Genomic DNA, 20899 nt, shown 5'->3' with positions numbered 1-20899 from the left:
ACATATTTAATAAATGACTGGGTTTGCATATGATTGCTAAAATACGCTTCTCACCTTACTCTCCTCGGGCACACATAGAGGGTGTCTATTAGAGTCCTAAGGCACGCCTTATGAACATGAGAGGATTCACTGTGGCAACCGCATGCACTTAAGAAAAGCCAAACCAGCTCTCTAAGGGTACCATAGTGGCTCTAGTACTGGTGTTCAGGTGGGTGTTGGAGCTACAGAGAAAGAAAAGGTTCAAGGACTCAGTTTCTCACATCCTGCAAATCCAGGACGGCTCTGCATGCCCTTCACATCCATCCCAGCCTCCAAAACACTTAGAGTAAGAGTTTAATTAACAGATAGCTGACATGTATCTTTTAAAGACCATTAAAACTGCCTTAAGATGGATGAAGTCTCCTCCCATGTGCCCCAGAGCCTGGGAACTCACTTGGGTTTTGGGCACAGCAACAACAGCGGGGGTAGGCCACCCCAGGAGCAGTGCTGCCTGGCCTCCCCCTCCTTCAGGACCACAGCCCAGAAGACCCCACAGGACCCAGCATAAGCTTCTGCCTGGTCACAAACATACTCCAGACTCACTTGCAGCGCACGTGGGGAAGGGAGAGAGCTCTCTTTCACCCCTTGCTTGCCTATCTTCCATAAAGCCCCTTCAAAACATTTTAAGCAAATATTAAACTAATTAGTGTTGAATGCTTTATTTGGGGCATTTTAGCTTAAAACCCCAAGAATAAATGCAATCTGCCTAGCAGAGCTTTGCAGACTTGCATGGCTGGCACAATGCATAGGTACAGTAAGAGCTGGTACATGTGCACACTTGTGTGATTGCAAAAGCTTTACAGGCCAAAATGTCTAACCGCTCACCTGAACCCACTTGCAGAACACAAACCAAATGTACAACATGCATGTACATTTGGGCTTCAAAGATCACAAAACTATTTTCTCCTGCCTGTTTGCCCTAACACGGATAACTTACCGCCTTTCCCTTCCTCTGCAACAACACGCAGCACCAACTTCCTGACAAAAAGCAGACAGTGATTTGTCTCACATGCAACAGCTTTCCCAGTGCCTCACCTACAGGCTGGCAGGATTAGCTATGTTATGTTGGAATGGCAAAACCAAAGCCACAGGTTATGCCAAAGGGATGCTGAGGAAGTCCCAGTTCCCACCCCCCAGCTGTTGTGCTTTATAATCTCCAGAAGACCTGCTTCAGGATCCCAGGTGTGTTACTGGCAGCAGCTCCCATACACCCTGTCAGCACCTGTTACAGAACTGATGCACCCGCACCCGCGAGAGGGGGTAACCAGCTGAAGCCGCAAATCTGGCAGACTGCTGGAGCAGCTTTTCTACACATACATCATATCCTATAATATATATACTATATATTATTGTATCTACTATAAATAATATTTTTTATATTTATATATATATATAAGTAATATATAATATAAATAATATCCCACTGAAATCTTTTAAATAGTAGATTAAGGAGGGGAGCAGCTTTTCAGTCCTCCTCTGCTCTGACCATAGTACCCCCGCCCAAGCCCCTGTTCGCAGAGCAGGAGCCGTGGGCTCCCCGCAGACCCAGGAGCCAGACAGCAGCGCAGACCCCATGGGGACAGGCTGGGCCACCAACTGGGAGGCTCAGGGGTCACGAATGTGAGCTGCCATTTCACGGGATTAAGTGGGCACAGTGCAGGTTGGGCAGTCACATGCAAACGTCATTTCTGCGGGCAGCTATCGACTGCAGATGCACAAGTTCACAAAGGGCCCTGAGATCACTTGGGAGCTGTGTGCTTGGAGTGCAGAATATCCATTACCAACAGAGCCTTGTTCACGTATTCGTGCTTGCTTTTATGGAGGATAATGCATTCGTGTTTTCTGCTCTGAACCCAGCCAGGGCAAAGAGGGAACAATCCACAAAGCCCTGCCAGCACCCACACCCAGGCCAGCCAATGTCCCTTCTGTGGGAGGCAGTGAGTGTACATTTGCACAAGCGAACTGCTGGCTGTCAGCACTGCTGGCTGTCAGCAGCAGAGGATGGCTCAGCCTTCAGCAGCTGTGCTCCAGCACCCCCTCTTTGCTGGGACCCTACTGGTACCCACCCTGAGACCTCTACCAGCCTGCCCGTTCAGACACAGCAGTCCTACTTTAGTGCCAGGACATGGAAATCCAGGAGGAAAACCCTTGGTGAAACTGTCATTGATAACCTCAGCCCTAACCATCTTCAACCAAAACAGAGGAGAAACAAACATATAAAGGATAACTCCTGTGCATAATTTTTTTTTAAAGTACAATTTTTTGGCTTGAGTAATGCCACAGGGTGATTATCACTTGTAATAGAAATGCTGCAAAACAGATACAACAATCTCATGCCTTTTATATTTCTTTATTTTTCTTTTTTTTTAGAAAAAGGAGGAGCTCAGAAATGCAATTTAACCTTGCAAATGACTCACTGGCTCTACAGAAAGACAAAGAAAAACTAGAAGCCTTTAAATCTTTGACTTGCCAACTAGTCCTTTCACAGGGAAACCGAATACAGCCATAAACATCAGCACTTCAGAAGAGGAGTTGAAACTGCAGCTCTGCAAAGACTCTGAATTAGCATAAAGGAGTGGACTGGATCTTTTCTTTCACATATGTCACTAAGGCAAGATTTCTTTCTAGGACCAATTGATGTGGTAATCACAGGGGTAGCTCACAGCATAATGCACTTTCTTGACTTTACTGTAAATGTCACATGCCCATAGGTGTTCCACCGTACTATAATTTGCTCTGTAACGTAGTATTACTTTAACAAAATAACACCATCAGATTTTATTTTCAATGTTAAAAAAACCTGGCAATCCACTTAGAAATGGCGCTGAAATTTTCTGCGTTTGACCTGACTATTCACATGTGTGTTTGAGCTGCTCGCTGCCTGAAAACAAGGGAGTTACCTTGGGAAGGGAATAACCTTGCCTGAAAGCTGCCCGCTGGAAGGTGAGCATCGTCTGCCAGCCAAAGCCCACCTCCTCAGTGCGTGAAGATGTGAAATGGATGGTGAGAAAACGATCAAAATCATATTAGAGATGTTAGATTTTAAGCCCCACTTCTCAAAAAGAAACCTAGAGGCTCTTCTCAGTATTGCATATGATACTGTATATGATACTGCACACAATAACCCCTCAAGCTTCAGCGCCAAACCTGTGTTGTTTGGAAGAAGGAAGGGCTGAGGGCTAACCAGCTTTGAATTACTTCTGCTTTGGTCTTTGCTGTCTCAGATCCATGCATCCTGACAGTTTCATCAGTGGAGCCTGAAGAGAAGTTGGCAAAAGAATGGAACGTTTGCTTTTTCCCCTCAGTGCAGTGTCACTGCGTGCATCACCATGTGGCACAGTCCGTATCAGCTGGTTTCCCAATGTACTATTACTTCCAAGCATCAGAAACACTCAGATGACAACTTGTAAGCAAATACAACCACCAAAACACCCTTTGGGATTTATCATCCACTGCCTGATCTAAATCTATCACAGTATTGCCAGGATGCTTCGAAGTAGAGGAAAGGAAGGAAAAGATAAGATTTCTGCAATGATTAATAAAGAAGTGCTCTTATCTGATCCTCCTGTTCATGAAATATACCCAAGTAAGGTAAGTGTTTAGTATCTGTAAGTTCTGGGCAGCACTAACGGTGAGGACTTCTCCAATCAACATCGTATAAAGTTTACCGGTGCTGCTGGACGAAAGCATGCACGTAGTGCTTTGGGGGTCTCTCATGTGGGTGAACCCCCAGAGCACTGCCAAGAGGATAAAGGGGATGCTTTATCGCCACTTTTTTCCCTGTTGTTATTGTTGTCTTTAGAGAAAAAAAAAAGTTTCCAGATGAAAATATGCATGAGTGTAATGGAAATGACATGCAGGCATTGCTTCCCTCCCCCATTTGGCTGTCAAATCGAGCTCAGGCTAGAGCAGCCCAGCAGACTGCATGGGGGAGTGAGGGGGAGGGTTCAAGTGGGCAGGGGAAGTAGTGAAAGCCTAAATAAACTTTGACTATTAGATAACAGGGCTATTATTGCTCTGTAAGACTTCCTGAATGGCCTAGAAAAAACAGAGACAGTTCTTGTTCCTGCCTGAAGGAAAGGAAACACAAGGATGAGTGCTCAGTACGACAGCTGAAAACTCTGCTTGTTTCCTTCCTTCCTTCCTTCTTTCTCTCTCTTTTCTTTCTATTATTTTTCATTTGTTATTTTCTCTTCCTACTTAAAAACCACGCTGTATACTTTGCCAAAGCCAGGAGGACCGTATTTTCATGCCAAAAAAACCCTGACCCAACAACCCTTTGAATTTCTGCTGCGGGACACAAAGGCCCCACATCTCGTGCAGGCTGCCAGCTAGTCGGGCCGCGAGAGGCTGCATCCAGCGCAGTGCCAGCGGCACCCCGGCAGCCAGCAGCCGCAGCTCCCCGGCAGCATCACTGCACCTGGGTGGCAGCGACATGAGCAACAACAGCAAAGATGGGAGCGTCCCTGGGAATTAAAAGAATGAAAAGGTTAAAAAAAGGAGGAACAAAAATGGCTTTTTCAGGAAATACAATCATTTTTTAACAGTAGGCAACTAAAAATATGCATGCTTTATGAAGGCTTAGTTCCCCCTTCCCGGGCTTTATACTGAAACATCTGGCTGGCAAGTGCAGAAACTGCCTCTTGCTGTATCTCTCCTTTTCCCTCCAACACTTCGCCTCTCTACACAAAGGCGTGTCATTCTTTCAAGACTTTGGAAAGTTTATTTCTCACTTAAAGTCACCTCAGTCAAGGATATTCACTGTTGTTAAACTTCGCGCTTGCATATATGATATTGTTGGTGTGCTGAAGCTGTTAGACTCATTAGGTAAGCATCTACACCAGTGATGTATAATTATAATTCTTCAGGCTCAAACCAGATGCTCCAGAGACTGTCACAAAAACACTAACTTGTGCTGTTTATATTCAGTCTTCTGTTTTAAGGTGAAAGCAGAGAGAAGCAGATCACTCAACATCCCATTTGGAAGCTGGTGTGTCTCAGATCTGGAGTCCCAGCCAACTTTCCTCTCCGAAGCCCTTACAACCTCCTCCTTTCCTCTCCACTGCCTCCTGGTCCATCAAACACTCCCCATCAGCTGTGAGCTCCTGCTCTGGCTGCTCAGCTTGCTCTGTCAACACGTAAGTTGCTACAAAACTCAGCAACTAAGGCCACCTTACTGCAGTGCCTCTCAGATGATGCTACTCACCCCCCCAGACCTGCTCACCAGCTTTTGCACTGAAGGAGAATGTTCTGCCTAGGGCTCTCTGCTACCGCAGACAGATGACACCTGTATTTTCCACTTCTCACTCGTTGTTCTGTTCACGTGCTTGTCTAAACCGCTCTCTTACACAGAAGTTTGCAGTTCTTCCTCAGCTCCTCAGTTTCTTTACAAGCATTTCCCATTCCTTCCCCACCGACACACTTCAAAGCCTTTCCTCTTGCAGCATTCAATAGACGACCCCACCGACAGGAACCATCTCTTTGGCAAAGGAAGGGTGGGCTGGATCTCCGCAGGATCCCTAACACCCGCTCCTCTATTTTGAGCATCATCAGGTTGGCCACTGGGTTGACTGGTGCCAACCACTGAACAGGATGATCAAACTGGAACGTACTGGTTTGTAACTGGAGTTAAGGGGAAGCCTCTACAGACAGAGACCTCTCATCTCTGTGTGCTAAGAACTGAGCAGAAAACATGTGGCTGACACAGACACACACATATTACAAACAAAAAAAGACCGAAAAAAAAAAAAAAAAAAAAAAAAAGACCAAACCCTTAAATACCCTAATTTCAGCCTAGTGGCCTTAATATATTGCCTCTCGCACAAGCAGGGAGTATATTTTAAAACCAGAACTTTAGAGGAAAAGAAAGACGCCCCAGGAGACCACATGAAGGTACTGGGAAGGTAAGAGAAAGAGAGAGAGGAAAGAGCAGGTTGCTGAAATGTAAAACTGAGCTTGTGGCAGATGAGATTAAAATAATGCTTAAGCAGATTTCTGGTGCAAATAATTGTGATTTGATTTTTCATAATTCCTTTCTGATATTGCCCCAAATTGTTCCTCCTAAAATATCTGCCCCTGGATGGGAAAATGAAAACCCAGAGGGGAAAGAAAAATAAAAAAAAGGTGTGAAAGCAAATTTTGCACTTGTGTTTTAGTAAGCCTCCGACATCAAACATTCACCAGCCGTGAGCTCATCTAAAACCTTAAGGGGCAGAAAAAGTCATTCTGCAGGACTGGAAAAAGTGACCTTAGTTTACTTTTAAGTGACTTAAAGAAAAAGTCTATGCTTGTTTCTTCCAATTTCAGCATCCTCCTAGGAATGCCAAAGAGTCATTTCAGGTACCCTTGCAATCATAAACAACTTCTTTTTTTCCTGGTTAGTGTCTGTTTAATTTTTTTGTTCCAGAAAGGCTGTCATTAAATAAACAACAGGGTTCACATATGAAAAGACAAACATCTTTCAAACCTGAACAAAGAGAGCGCAATTCCAAAACCTCCTAACATGAGCAACTGAATGAGAGATGAGGATATGACTCAAAGTCTGACACACTCCTCCAAGCCCTAATGACTGACCTCGATGGGGTGCTCCATGGGGAAAATAAACCTTTCCAGGGAAAACAAAGCCATTGCATGCAAAATAGGTGAGGAAAGAAAGGAAGCCAAGGCTTGCTGGAAAGAAACCCTGTCACTGCATCCTGTCGGTTTGAATCAAGCCTCAAACTGGCCTGTGGCTTGGAAGACCTCGTAGGGTACCTATGCACTAGTGGTTGGTGCTACACCATGGACCTGTGGTGGGGTTAAACAGAAGTACCAGAAGCGCTTGCGTGAGTTGCAGGACGCCGACTAGCACCTAGTGCTCAGCTAGCACGTGTTGTAGTGTTAAACTGCTGCCACAGTTGTTGAATGTCTCCTCTTGTTCTGTCTCAGTGGTACAGGCAGGGGTGGACCCTGCAAGCTCATTCATGGGGTCCCCAGGAGGTGGCCAGACCCATCCCTATGCATGTGAACAGCATCAAGCCAATACAGCACATTGGCTTTGGTTTTTGGCCTGCAGGGTGCTTCCCCACTACGAGTTGGCTGATCAAGTCTTCCAAGGAACGACACTGTTGTACCAACTCCTGTGTGCACCTGACGGTGGCGAAGCCTTGCCTGCGGGCTCCAGCAGCATACTGAAATGCAAGGACCCCTGATGCTATTGAAGCCTTCAGGCTGCTCAGAGCTCATCGGGGCTGCTCTGAGAAAGTGATTGCCCTAAAAATGATGGGCTCAGACCAGTAAACACAAAAGCAGTTGTCCCAGTCTAGGCTGAAAAGTTGCAATTAAATACCAAAGCTGCCCAAGTGGTAACTTTGATTTTTGCCTGTGCCATAACCAAGCGTCATATCTGACTGTCTTTGAAGGATCTGCTGGAAATCCTCCATAAAGACGAAATAATTTACCATGGCCAAGTGCAGTGCAAGGGTTGGTGTCTGTTATCACATGATAAACGATTATCAGAAAGGATTACCTTGGTGGTGGCTGTCCATTTGCTCAAGCCTGGAAGGAATATCCCCATCATGACTGCGCTAGGTTTTTCAAGTCGAGGGTGTCACAACAAAGAGAAGGCAGAAGCAAAATCAGAAAAAAACAGCCTTCAGAAAGAGACATTCTTTGCAGCAAGACTCATACCTTCTTGATGCAGGCATTTCAATGTAAGAAAAAGAAAAGGCAGACTTTCTATGTTCTGTTTTTATTATGCCTCTGAGCAAGGGATGCTTGCTCCAGGCTTGTAGGAGCAGCATGTCAGTAAGGTGGGGGTTTGTGCAGCTTTGCATCCATATTACTTGGAGGGAAATTTCTTTAAAGTGCGCGAAGAGCAGTACTCTTGACAAAACACTGTTAAGTAACCTTAAAAGGGAAAAAAGTACAAACCCAGGTTTGAACTGGCTAATAATAGTTTTTTTCTGGTTGTGTGAATTTACCTCTATGCTCATTTAAATGAAAAGCATGTACTCCATTGAGTCCTATTAGTCTGTAAAACTAAGGAATTTGGCCAGAAAAGAAATCCTACATTTTACTCTAGTTCATTGTTTCAAGCTGTCTGATCGGCGTATTTCCCTTTCTTGTCCTCAGGCCCCTGAAATGGTGGCGAGGTATTCTGTCTTTCACAGGATCATCATTGCTTCATCTGGATGACTCTACCAAATGAAGCTGCAGCCCAATCCCAGTTTTTCACCAAGTGATACTATTAAGAGGATGATGAAAAGGGAAATAAAAGAAACAGCTTAAACAATTGCGCCTTGCACATCTAATTCTAGGAAACAGCATTTAAAAAATCCCAAACACGCAAACAAAAACCAACAACAAAACAATATAAAAACACAGACCCGGTTATTGATAAATAATGTACACTAATACATCTGGAAGTTTCAATGAGAGATGGAAGTGCACCGAATCCCTTGAAACACAGTTCATGCCTTATAAAGCTGAATAAAATAACATTTTAAAGGTTATTGAGCGTAAACGATAAGGATGCCAAGTACGAGCGATTTGTAAGGCTGCTTCTCTTTTGGTGCCTGCCTATGTCAAAAACCCCTTACCGTTTCCATCACTGTCAGCAGCATGGTAAACCCCAGTCTCCCTGAATCTCTGAAGAGCCAGGCATGGAAGAGTTGAACCTAAATTGGATTCTCTAATATGTGTAAGGCAGTCACGGATCATAGCTGGGCAGTGTTATTAATACTTCATTACAGAGGTAACCAGCCTCGCTGCAGTGGCACGCTGCTTCCCCTCCATGGCTGAAGGTTTGTGAAATAACCAGCTGACCTAAAAAGCTCATCAACCTCCAGCGAGACCTGCTCTGGCACTGCCATGCTGGGGACAGAGGGACAGACTGGGGGACACAAATTTCATCTCGCTAAACACGCTCAGCTACAAAACGTTAACAAATTGCTGGAGAGCCATGCTAACCCCCGTCAGCACGGTGGTGGCACATGACTGCAACAGCACACACAAACCGTGAGCCATGTGAAAGACTGACGACATCTTGAAGCAAAAAACTAAACTACAGACTAGTAAATTAAAGAGCTTGTGTGGACAAGTCTGCCTCATTCCCTCCAGTTTTTGTAGTAGGAAAGATGCCATTATGAAGTGGCTGGAGTGAGTTAAACACCTTTTAAGTGTGTTCTAATAATTAGTGGTATTATGAAAAAAAACCAAAACACACCACCCAACTCTTGGCATTTGCTTAAACACCCCCCCCACCCCCCCAGTTTCTTATTTAACTACAACTCCAGTGTTTAAAGTATTAATATCTGCCTATGCCGCTCGTTCCTACATGCTTACATGCTTTCCAAATCGCATTTGGTAAAGCTCAGTCCATCTGTTTTCCCACACTCCGTCAACACACACATGCACCAAAGTGAGCAGAGGCTACCTATGGTAGGGCTGTATTTTGTTCAGAACTTTCTGCTTGCATACCAGAAATTCAATGCTAATTCAACATGCGGGGGGGGGGGCGGGGGGGGGGGGGGGCATTCGAGCTACAAAGAAGGGAGAGGAGCTCAGAAAGGGGAGGGGAGAAAGGGGGTTTTTGCTCATCACGATACACACACTTACAGATGAGTAAGTACCCAGGAAGGATTTGTGCATAGCCAAAGCCTGGTTGCATACCAGTGCCTCCCGACTCCAGTGCAAACCTGTTGTAACACGACAATATTATGCACCAGAAACTGGACAAGCAGCTGCTAATTCACTGTACTAACTTCAAAACCCATATATTTTCCTTTCAAACCTATCCAACAGGACAAAGAGAAGTCTGAGATTCATCACAAGTCCCAGGCTGATGGCTAATTGGTATGAAAATGGGTATAGTGGTTCCTGTAAATAGCTCTCCTCAGATGCTCTGGAGGTAAGCAACCTGGGGAGGATTTGGAAAGAGATCACCCTGCAGGATCAGCCTGCACGAAGTCTAGAAAGAGACAAATGCTCAGACATGTGTAGCCCCAGAAGGGATGGTGAGGGGTCTTTCTAAAAAGAAACAAAGACCACTGTGGAGAAGGAGGAGGCAGAAAATGAGGATGCGCTAAGGCTGGGGTTTTCCAGGTGAATTCTTTGATGGCCATATCTCCTGGTTCACTTCTGTTCTGCTGCTCCTCCATCCCTGCCTGCCTGCCACCCTCTCCCTTGCACCAGCACAACTGTTTCAGCAGCCACATCTGGTGAACCGGATCAACAGGTCTGGCTCCCCTTCCCCCAACCCCCCCCCCCCAAAAAAAACCACCCAAAAACCCAAACCAAAACCAAACCAAACCATTTTAATTGCCAGGCTATTTTTAAATTCTCCAGTGTTACACAACATGACAGGTATGAGTGAGGGGGTGGCACTTACTAGCACAAGGTAAGGGCAGGCAGAGAATGAGGATGCTCTTAGCAGGTAAAGTCAGGAAAGGTTATGTCAAATGAAATGTGTGACCTCACTTTCGCCTCCATTAGAGCTCACCATGCCTGCTCTGCCTGTCATTACTTTTAGGATGTCATATTAGCCTAGCATACACATTTTGAATTACTACTATTTTCTTCAAACTTCTACATTTTAACTTAAAATAAAATTAAACAGATCTACCAACTCTTGGAAGAAAGTCAACGACACACAGAATTTACAAGCTTTTTTTTTTTTTTTTTTTTAAAAATAATCTTCTTTGGTAGGCATTTATGCCAGGGAGTACAACTTACATCAAATGCTAGGTAGGCATTGAGTGACCATTGAGTGACCATCACGTGTATTATCAAATTGTCTGAAAGTACCTGGGAAAACACACCGCGTTTGGCAAAGCACAGACAGAGTAAAGACACAGACAAATGAACTGGCACTACCACCCCTGGAAGCCGTTTGAGGTGGAGAAATGAAGTATCACTTAAACCCTTTGTATATGAAGCTTTGGAGGCTTTTTGGAAGCAGAAATGATTTTCAAAATCCATGAAGGAAAAAAATCAGGTGTCTCACGAAGGCTTTTTTGCTAAGGTGATTTATCATCTTTGCTACACATCATGGTAGATGAGCTGCTGAGTGTTTGCTGTTAGAGATCAGAATGGATATTTTAAATACTCTCTATATTGCAGATGGGTTTCTGGTGATGCAGGTGGGATGCTATATGTATTTACTATTAAACACAGAGGGAGCAGCCAACTGCATGTCCTCTGGATGCCACCTGAATGTCAACCAGCAACCCTGAAATGGAGCTCAGAACAAAAAATTCCTCCCATCAATACAGAGGTCAAAACCTGTCCTCATGCAAAGCCTAGATTATCAATATTATTCCCATGTAAAGTTATTGTTCTGTAATGCACTGAATTCTAATGCAGTGATGGTTTGTGCTCCAGGACTAAAGATAATTTTTTAAAAATATGGGTCCCTACTTGATTCACGTATCCCCAACCATATATATTCAATGCCACTATAAAGTCTTCCAGTAGCTTAAGCCAATGTAAAAGAAGAATGATACCTCAGCCCTATTCAACTGTGAAATGCAGTGAGGCCAAAATTTAAGCCCAGGCTTTGCAAAGCTGCCTGCCTACTATGTTTAAACTAAAACTAGGTTCTAAAACCCACGTCACGTTGACCGAGGCATGGAGCCACGCTGCTTTTTGCTCAGCCTTCCTCGTCTGGAGCTCTTCCTGTGGCATCAGGAGCTGCTCACAGCTCTGTAAACTTTGACTCCCCAACAGAAAAATCCCCACACCTTGGGGGATTTCCCCACCACATAGCATGGCTGAACGTAAGAGCCAGCAAATCTCTACTTCCACTGTGTTTATGTGGAGTGCTGCGGAAACTCTGAGTCAATTAAAAGAGTTTATTTGGTGTCACTGTGATTTTTTTTTCACCTTTGTGAGTTTTTATACATACAAAGGCGGGGGGGGGGGGGGGGGGGGGGGGAGAAGGTCTGCAAACATGGGAGACAGTTACAATTCTTCCCTCAGCTGTTCTCCTGCTGCTTGCCGTCAGCTTGTAGGGCCAAAGTGAAAACACGTTGTACTATGGCTCACAGTCACAGAGGGTTACTCCAAACAGCCGGGAAGCCAATAATGCCGGGAAGATCATAAACGTAAAAGGCAACAGCAGACTTTGAGGGAGCAGAATTATTTTGTGATGCAAAACGAGCCCGTTCACAAGACAACCCAGCAAGATGGGCTATTGATCCAACTACCAGAGTGAGAGTAATTAAAACAGCAGTTCACTTCCCTGTGCTTGGTTCTCTTTTGCTTATGAATAGTGCAGAATTTAATAGCAATCTGGACGTTCCAGCCTGCTTTTGCCATCTATGTAGCAGGCACTGGGTGCTGGTGGAGCCTTATAGCACCTTCAGCTCCAAAGAACCCTAAACCTTGGTTCTGTTAAGCAGAGAACAGCCAGACTTTCATTCAAGACTTTCATAACATCGGCCAGGTGGTAATTTTCTGGGAACAGGATGAGGTTATCAAAGCAGCACAAGGGGATTCTGTTCACTGCTATTTTTCTTCCTAAACCCAGTGCTCACTTGAAAATGTATCACTTTGTCTAGGAGAGATTTCCACTCGCAAGCGATTTGTCATGCGACTCCGAACTGCTGGGACTGTATTGATTCCAGAACTGCAATTGCAGTTGTCAGCAGCACGGGCTCCTGCAATCTGTTAAAAACATTCCTCGAAGGTGTTTAGTATGTTCCCTTCTCCTTTCCTGTGGGAAAGGCAGCCACGACAGGCTCTCACTCACCATCCTCTGCAAGGCTTGGTTGGGATGGTTTATTATACTGAAGCCCCACCAGTCTCTTTGCCCTTCCTCCCCGTCAGCCTCCCTCGCAGCAGAGCCAGCCGCGCTGCCTGATGCTGGCTGCAGCCTGCGGGCTGGTGGATACCACGTGATGGATCAGCCCGCAGGCTGGAACCCCACTGCTCACCACCTTTGACACCCCCAGACAGGGACAGCAAAGCCCCAAGGACAGCCAGGGAACCAAAGGCAGAGGGTAACGCCAATCCAGTTTGCACAAGAGGATAAATCATTCCCTCGGTGTCCCTCAGTGTATCTAAACAGAGGCTAAGAATTACTTTTTTTTTTCTGCTCTCCCCCCCCCTCCCCCCCTTAATGTGTCTAACAGGACTACAGCAAGGTAGCAGCAAAATACTTGATCCCCCACATACGGCCAAAGAGCCAGAAGCCCAGCAGTTGGGTTACTATTGCTTGCTGCTGCCGCCGCCACCTTGCTTAGCCTTCGCTGCAGCAGCACCTCCGGGCTAGCTCTCCTTCAGAAAAGGCTGTGAGTTACATAGAGCATGGAACAGACCCATTCTTAGGACCTCTCTTCTTCCAGGAGTTTTTCCGTTGCAAATTAAACACTTTTCCGGACCCAACGGTAAGGTGAAATGAGGTATAAGCAATCCCTTGGGCTCCTCGGCCAGCCCTTCAGCTAGCGGAGCCTGGCAGAGGGCCACTGAGAAGCAACAGTGCCGTGCTGATTTGCACCAGCTGAGGCTCTGCCAATAACCCTTTTAAGGATTTGGAAAGAGTCCCTGTGAACTAATAGGCCGAGAGATTTTAATCCAAGTGAAGGGGAAGGGTGATTCTGCCTGATCTTTGCCTCTTCTGAAGGAGGGGGAAGGAAAGCGGGAACAGTCCAGCTGAAATGATCTGAAACAAAAGCAGGTGTCAGCGTACACGAGGTACTGCCTGGAAAACAGAAGGCTGCTGCAGCCTTAACCAGCATTCCTTCATACCAGAGACATGAATAATATTGGATAATACACGCAAGGAAAACACGCATCATTCTCATTGAATCTTTTCTCCTTCCCCCATGTGCTTCTTAGCGATGACCATGATCAAAGATGAGGCTATGCCAGTGTGTAGTGAAGCTTTTTTAAATTTGTTTTAAAAGATGTCAAAACAACACTCCGAGTAGTTGCATCAGAACAATCCCACCGGGGGTGCAATGTGGAGAAGTGGCACAAGGGCTAAACTCATGATGGTCAAAGCCTGAGAGAGATGACTTAGCTTTGTTGTAAGAAACTCCTCTCTAAGCACTTTCTTCTTTCAACGCTGCTGAAATTGTTGCTAGCAACAAAGTAAAGTAAAAACAGAAGAAAATTTGGATCGAACATGCTCTCAGCAGGACAGGGCATTAGCTGGCAGTCTGCATGCAAAGCAGACCTGCAGAGGTCATGGCAAGCTCTGCCAGAAATGCAATATATATAGTCAGCCCTTCTGAAAACTCTGTGGTTTGCCTTTAATTAATTTTAGTGTCATATAATCTAGCTATATTCAATGCTCTTTACAGGAACTGCTATGGATACCCCAGGAATCATGAAATTATCCAGGACAAACAGCATATTTTAAGAGCAACCACTTGAATTGCAGCTCTTTTTTGCAAAACTAAATTAGAGGCGAGCTTTGTCTATAGGCATCAAACACTTAACACCAAAGGCTGCTGGCTGTGTTTCTAAAAAAGTGTATCAATGCATAAATAGACCTGTATCTCCTCTGAAAGCAGAAGACAATGGATAAACACTAAGTGCTGTCAAAGGGTACACAACACTGAGAGAGAAGGACATGCTACATGCTTTCACAGAAACACCAGTGTACAGACAAGAGTGATGTATTGCAAATATATATGACTACTGTTATATAAATTCCATTGTATTAGTCATCATGTTCTTCTAGATATTATTTAAATCCCTTTCTCTAATGAACTGCAACCCTAAGCTACTCCAGTTCTCTAAATAGGTCACAGGATACTGAGACATTCAAATCCTTCCATCCAGCAGCAGTATATGCAGCAACTACAGCAAAGAAAGTGAGAAAGAAAAAAAAAAAAAGTCTGTATTTCATCTAGCTGTCCTTGTTTTGTTGGTATGCTCAGCTTGGTACTCTTTGCATGTGGAGAGGAAGAGGCAGTGCAGGTTATATGACTATGTTTGTATACATAAGGAGTGTAGGGGGAAAGAAGCAGGGAGCAAGGAGCTGTGCTGAGCTCCCAGGGAAGTCAAAACACTCGGCTACCACCAGCAAACCTTCCCCCAGTTCCATACCATACCCCACCATGTCATTCTCAGGTTCTGCAAGGGTTCCAAGGCATTCAGTCCTTGCTTATTTTGGGGGCAGCTGATGGGATTTAACATCTTGTGTATCACCCATGCCATGGCAGGATTTCCCACTTTGGTTGTAGTTGAGTTGTACAATAATTTTCCCTAGCAGGTAACAAAAATGCGCTGGTCTATCCTCTAGCTCCTCCTCAAACTCCCCAAAGAAAAACATTTGTATTATTCCTATTTTAAACACAAATTAACTACTCCGACCAAATGACCAGAGACCTCATTTCCAGCACAGCCCTACTAACAGTGGTACTGGCACAGGGTGGGGGTGGGAAACGACAGTAGGTAGCGATGAATGAGGGGCAGAGCAAGTAGTCCTTCAGCCAGCTTTGGGGATGAAGAAAACAGTCTTGGAAGCAGTTTCCTAAACACATATATACTGCAAATTATATTGGCATTCCATTCACTGCCTGTATCTTCTACTCTAATGTCTACATCAACTTCTCTGCACTGTACTTACAAACGTTTTGAATAAAGTAGTGGAGGTTATTTCACTAAGGCTTTGCTCCACATAAAACACTCTCCCCTGGGTGCTTCTGATAAATCTTCGTTAAAGCCTAATAGAGTAATACACATTGATATGCCTTTCTACATCTGTCACTGGAGAGTCTACTCTCTTCCTGCCAGCTTAGGCTACAGAACCCCTCCACAATTTAAAAAAAAAAAAAAAAAAAAAAAAATCAGAGTTCAGATGTATTTAAAGAACTCTTCCTCCTCTTTAACTTTTGCAGTTCATTAGACCTCCATAATTAAACCAAATGGGAAATCTTCCAGTTCCCCAGTGGGTTTTTGTTAGTCAGCAAAAAAAGAAAAGAAAGTTTTCCTGCATGTGCCTTTCAGCTTGTACTCAGAATCCCAGGCTTTTCGTGTGAGCAGCTGCAGCAGGGTTACCCAGGGTCGGCTTGGGTAGGAAGCAAAGGTTTCCTCCAGTCAGATAGGGGGGAACACAGCCATGGTTGGCAAAAGGGGAAAGAGGAAACAACTTCTATTCAGTTCAAAGTGCTTTTAAAAAGAAAAGCAACAAGAAACATTACAGAAAGGGACTTAGCTAAGGGAGATGATGAAGAGATTTAAAACCAGAAGAGTCTAGATCAAGTGCTAAACATTAAGCAAAGACAGACAACAGAATCCCAACAAACCACTGGCATGGACTTTTGCTGGCATATCTACGCACATAGTTAGTGTACCTTAACCTCACAAACCTGCTTAGTACCTTTTTTCTTCCGATCCTCAGTTGCAGCTGAAGCAGCTGTGACTGACACAGTCCCTCCATCCTCCACCAAGCATCCCACACCTACCTACCCCTAAGAGCTTACCAGCTCAGACATCCCAGACACGTGGTTACGCACAACAGCACGAGCCAACACACGTGGCCTTGTCCTTTGAATTATATCGTATTTGCTTTGGAGCAGGTCAGGAGGAGCATCGCCCTGCCCCTCAAAAAACAGGGGAAAAGGGGCAAGATCTGTCTCGAGAGCCTTTCCCATAGCACTACCCACCAACGGCTGCTTATCACAGGCTCCAGTAAATGCTACAACAGTATGGGAAGGTGCTTGAGCCAGAAAGCAGATCTGTTCTGCAGGCTTTGCTGCACCCAAGATGCCGCCTCTCTGAGGACTTAAAATTCAAGAATAACCAAAATCACCCTCCTCCTCCTAAAATCCCCCTCAAACCCCAAAATGCACCATGACTTGCAAGGTTCATGGGTTTCAATTTCCATCCTGTTTACAAGAAAAGGTATTCTTACCCATAAACGAAAAGCAAAGCTGATCAGTTTTAATATTACTAAACCCAAAAGCAGCTCTTTCTATTCCTCAGAGCCTGCCCCCCAAGTGTGTACGTGCCTACTCTCCTTGTTCAACCTGTGCCGCCCATTAAAATCACTAGAAGACACATCTACGTGAACACCTGATGAAAATACCTGTTTTGTTTATTTTCAGTACTGGCGGTATTCACACCTCCTCCCCATTGCATAGGGTAAAAAGATGATAAAACAGACTTCAAAATATTTCCTTAAAACTTGGAAGAACATATGAGAAAATATATGGCTTTTTTAAAAAGAAAAAGAAAAAAAGCCACGCAGCACCTGACAGATTACAATAGCTGCAGAAACTGAAATTCGGTTTATCTCCGGAAGAACTGCAAAGCAGGGATGCAGCAGAAGCTGCTCCAGCTAGGTACCCCAGGCGGACCTGCCTTCGGCAACGAGGACCGCTGCTCTGCCTCTGTGCGGTGGCTGCAGCCAGCAGAGCCAGCCACCATCCCAAGGGCAGCCACCACCCATCTGGTAATCGTACTGTGGCACGGGGAAAAACTTGTGGTCAGGAGGTGTAACAAAACAAGCAAAAATAGGTGGATATCCTCCCCGCATTCCCCGCCCCCCCCCCCCGGCTTCTGCCCCCTAACCATACATCAGTGTTAAAGCTGCCAGAGACCTTGGTGTTGGTTTACACAGCCTGTTTTCCTCCCAAAGCACCTGTGTATGTGAGCATACATCGTTCCTAAGCGGATGCTCAAATAATCTCCAAAATCAATATTGATTGGTCATAGAACTTGTTTACCATGTTTTTATTCTACAAGCTGTACGCCTCACTGGGAAACCACAGAACTATAGGGAAAAAAACCCCAAACAACTCTTATTATTATTTGGTTCACGACAAGATTAATGACTTGAAACGCATAGATTAGTTTCTTGCTTCAGACTACGCTAATCCTGTAACAACAGAACCCTGTTGCGAAATGAAAGAGAGTACAACTCAATATGCTATTCATGAATAATCCAATGTGGACACAGAGTTATTCAGTTACAATGCAATTAAGAATGAAAAAGAGAGGGTAACAGTGGTAAACACCCAGGGATATTTTGAATTTAATTGGGATTAGCATGTAATACGCTTACAGCCTTTTGAGAAGAGGCTACGCAGCGGTGTACTGAGAACAGAGGCATCTGAAAGCCCCAAGCTCCTCATTTAATGGTCTTTTCAGCTGGCAAAAGCTGCTTTCGACAGCGGGTTCATTTGCAGGGAGTTTAACCCAGCACCATCGCCTGAAGCTGAACTGTGCTGGGGCGGGGGGGGGGCGGGGGAGCAAGCTCCAAGGTTAAAGTCCATTTTGCAGGTTCAGGGGAGGGGAGCTGAAGCATGTGAAGGTGTTGCTGAAAGCCCACGACCTAATCTCTTCTCGCACGCCTGGGTCCTCACACACAGATACTACATCTAATATGGGAAGCATTCAGCTTGAAGAAAACCGCAGAATAATGAGAGATTTGGAGGGCTGCCAACGTGATGGTGGCGGGTGTACGATGCACCTACCTGGATGCTACCTCAAGAGCAGGTGTCATCTATATGCTTTCTGTGCATATTTCTTCCAGGGGAGGTATGACTAGGGGAAAGCAAATAATCAGTGACTATTTTCAATTTACGTCTTGGGAGGACGTATGGGGAGAAATCAAGCAGCCCTCGATGGTTTATCCTCCGCTCAGAGGAATACTTCTGGCTTGGAGCAACGTTTTGGTACTGCCCAAGTTGTTTAAGAGGCAACAGTGCAAATACCAGTGGCTTGTTTACAAGAGGAGGGCATCCATTGGCATCACAGTTGGTTGGGCTGCCCTTGCCTGGAAGGATGTGTCAGGGAAGAGGACGGGCTGGTTCAGAGCCCACACTGCTGTTAGGGGCTCCCCAAAGCATATTCAGCAGCTATGAAGCTCACTCAGGGTGTCTCTAAGGCTCTCTCACAGGGCTGAAAAGAGGGGAAAAAACTGAAGTACTGTGATTTTTACCTTGTGAATTTCCACAGCTTGTTCACTTTTTGGTGACTTAGTCTACAGAAGGGTAGTATGGAAACTTGAGCACACAACAGAATGAAAAGCAAGGAAAGCATTTGATAATTTTTCTGTTCTACCTGCTGATTCTCACTCCTCCTTCAGATCACAAGTGTTAGAATGGTTCCATAAAAGCCAAGGTTTGTGGCGGGGCTCCCACTGCCAAGGCCCTACTATCCTTAGGTAGTCTCTGAAGATTTTCTTCCAAGCTGTTTCCACCGTGCCTCTCGTCCTTTAAAAAAACCCAGTGGGAATCAGTTGCACATGTTGCCTCAAGTATTTCTACAACTGTAGAGCTTTGTTTGTATGTGGTGATAGTGGGGGAAATGGCTTTATTCTAAATATATCTCCCCCTTACATCTGGGTGAAGAAACAAGGATGAGGTTATCCTTTTAAGTGCTAGTAACCAGAGCTAGTATATTTGTTATTGCTGCACCTCTGAGAAAACTGCTTTAGGGACCATTGTACTAAATGTTATTTTTCTCATGTAAAGACAATCTCTGCTCTGGTGAGCTTATACAGATCCTCCTTCTGCCAACAACTTAGCAAAACACAGAGCAAATATTCTGCTGACTTATGTCTGCTGCAGCCCCACTGAAATCAATGAGGTTGACCTACTTGTAAATCGAGCAGAATTTGATTCCTGTGTTTATTTGTGGATGGCTACGGAAGAGGCTGACCAAGTCTGCATGGAAAAAGATAACTCAGAACATCAGAGGTAGCTTCTGCTTGGACTAAACTTCAGAGGGTTTAAGTGCCGAACATGGGAACGGATGGACGAATTCTTACAAAAATAGCAACCGGACTTAGCAACTTTGCTTTGTTAACCTGAAAAGTGCTCGGGGAGACCCCATGCTGGAAGAATTCACATGATCTCACTGTTACACTTACTACCGCTTTTCGTTTATACACCTAATTTGAATAAAAGGAAACCAGCTGCGGATCCATCACATACACCGATACCACGACAGCAGTAAATTGAAAGCAAAAGGCAAAGAAAAACTCAGAAAAGATTTTTAGCTACACCACATTAACTGGTAAGGCAGCAGAGCCTGAAACACGCTTCACCAGCCAGGCACAGCATTTGCAACTGGCCTGAGCATCGCGAGCAACACAGAAACATAAATCTGAACATGTGCTAATGGCATTAGTATTCGCCAAGTGGCTTCTAGTTGCCACAGGTTTAACAGGGATAGAAGTGGTGAAGGGGCATAGCTCAGAACCAAAGTAATTAAAGGTTTGGGCTGATGACTGGGATTAAGATACCAGCACCACCGTTTATCTGAAAGCACCAGGAACAGCTGTCCCAGCTGCTGAGCTGCTACCCCAGGTTCAGGAAGGATTTGTGCATCACAGTCTGTAAGCATCACTCCGCAGGAATGGGAGAAAAGGACTGCTAGATGAAGCCCAGCAGTCTGGAGAATACTTTTGAAGATTGCATCTTGTCTACAAAAAGGGTTTTTTTGAGATCACAAGCTATAAAAAGGCTGGACAGTAAAAGCACATAAGAATTGGAAGGACCCAGAACCTGGATTTGGATGTGGCTGGGAGTAAACCATCTCTTCTGCATCCTGCAGAAAACAAGCCAGCCTGCTCTCAGACCTAGCAGAAGCTGTGGTTCTCGCTCATTGACCAGCCAGCTGGGTGGGCTGAGAGATTGATAACATCATGCCTGCATCCTCATCTCAGGAGCAAAAATCTGGACAGAAAAAAGTATGCTACCATTAAGCGAGCAAGCACAGGAATTATTTAAAAGTTCACAGAGTGAAGGAGGAAAAGTCTGAGTACAGGCAGGGTAAAACATCTTAAAAATGAGCCTTCACACAGAGCTCTCCATCATTTCCAGGATGCTCTAAACCAAGCTGGCATGCTGCGGCACGAAGGCCAGTTTTGACTGGCACGCAATGGCTCCTGGCTTCCAACGATTTCCAAACTCAGCAA

General features: G+C 45.0%; 1 protein-coding gene across 4 annotated transcripts in view; it reads right to left on the bottom strand.

The window, feature by feature from the left end:
- EGFR (epidermal growth factor receptor) overlaps positions 1 to 20899 on the bottom strand; it is a 158825-nt gene that overhangs the window by 87737 nt on the left and 50189 nt on the right. Inside the window, exon 1 of one of the 4 annotated variants that reach the window (XM_040591357.1) lies at positions 16352 to 16426. The exons of 2 other annotated variants lie outside the window; for them this stretch is intronic. Coding sequence is in view for 1 of the 2 variants with exons in the window: in XM_040591356.1 (XP_040447290.1) it covers positions 8619 to 8739 (121 nt within the window). In the remaining variant the exon portion in view is untranslated. Of the gene's footprint in view, positions 1 to 8618; positions 8800 to 16351; positions 16427 to 20899 lie in introns of those variants that run through there. One more of the 4 variants, XM_040591356.1, reaches the window with a different exon arrangement.

Source organism: Falco naumanni, chromosome 4 (assembly GCF_017639655.2).
Source record: "Falco naumanni isolate bFalNau1 chromosome 4, bFalNau1.pat, whole genome shotgun sequence".
In the NCBI taxonomy this organism is placed as follows: domain Eukaryota; kingdom Metazoa; phylum Chordata; class Aves; order Falconiformes; family Falconidae; genus Falco; species Falco naumanni.
This window is presented reverse-complemented; position numbering and strand designations above follow the sequence as displayed.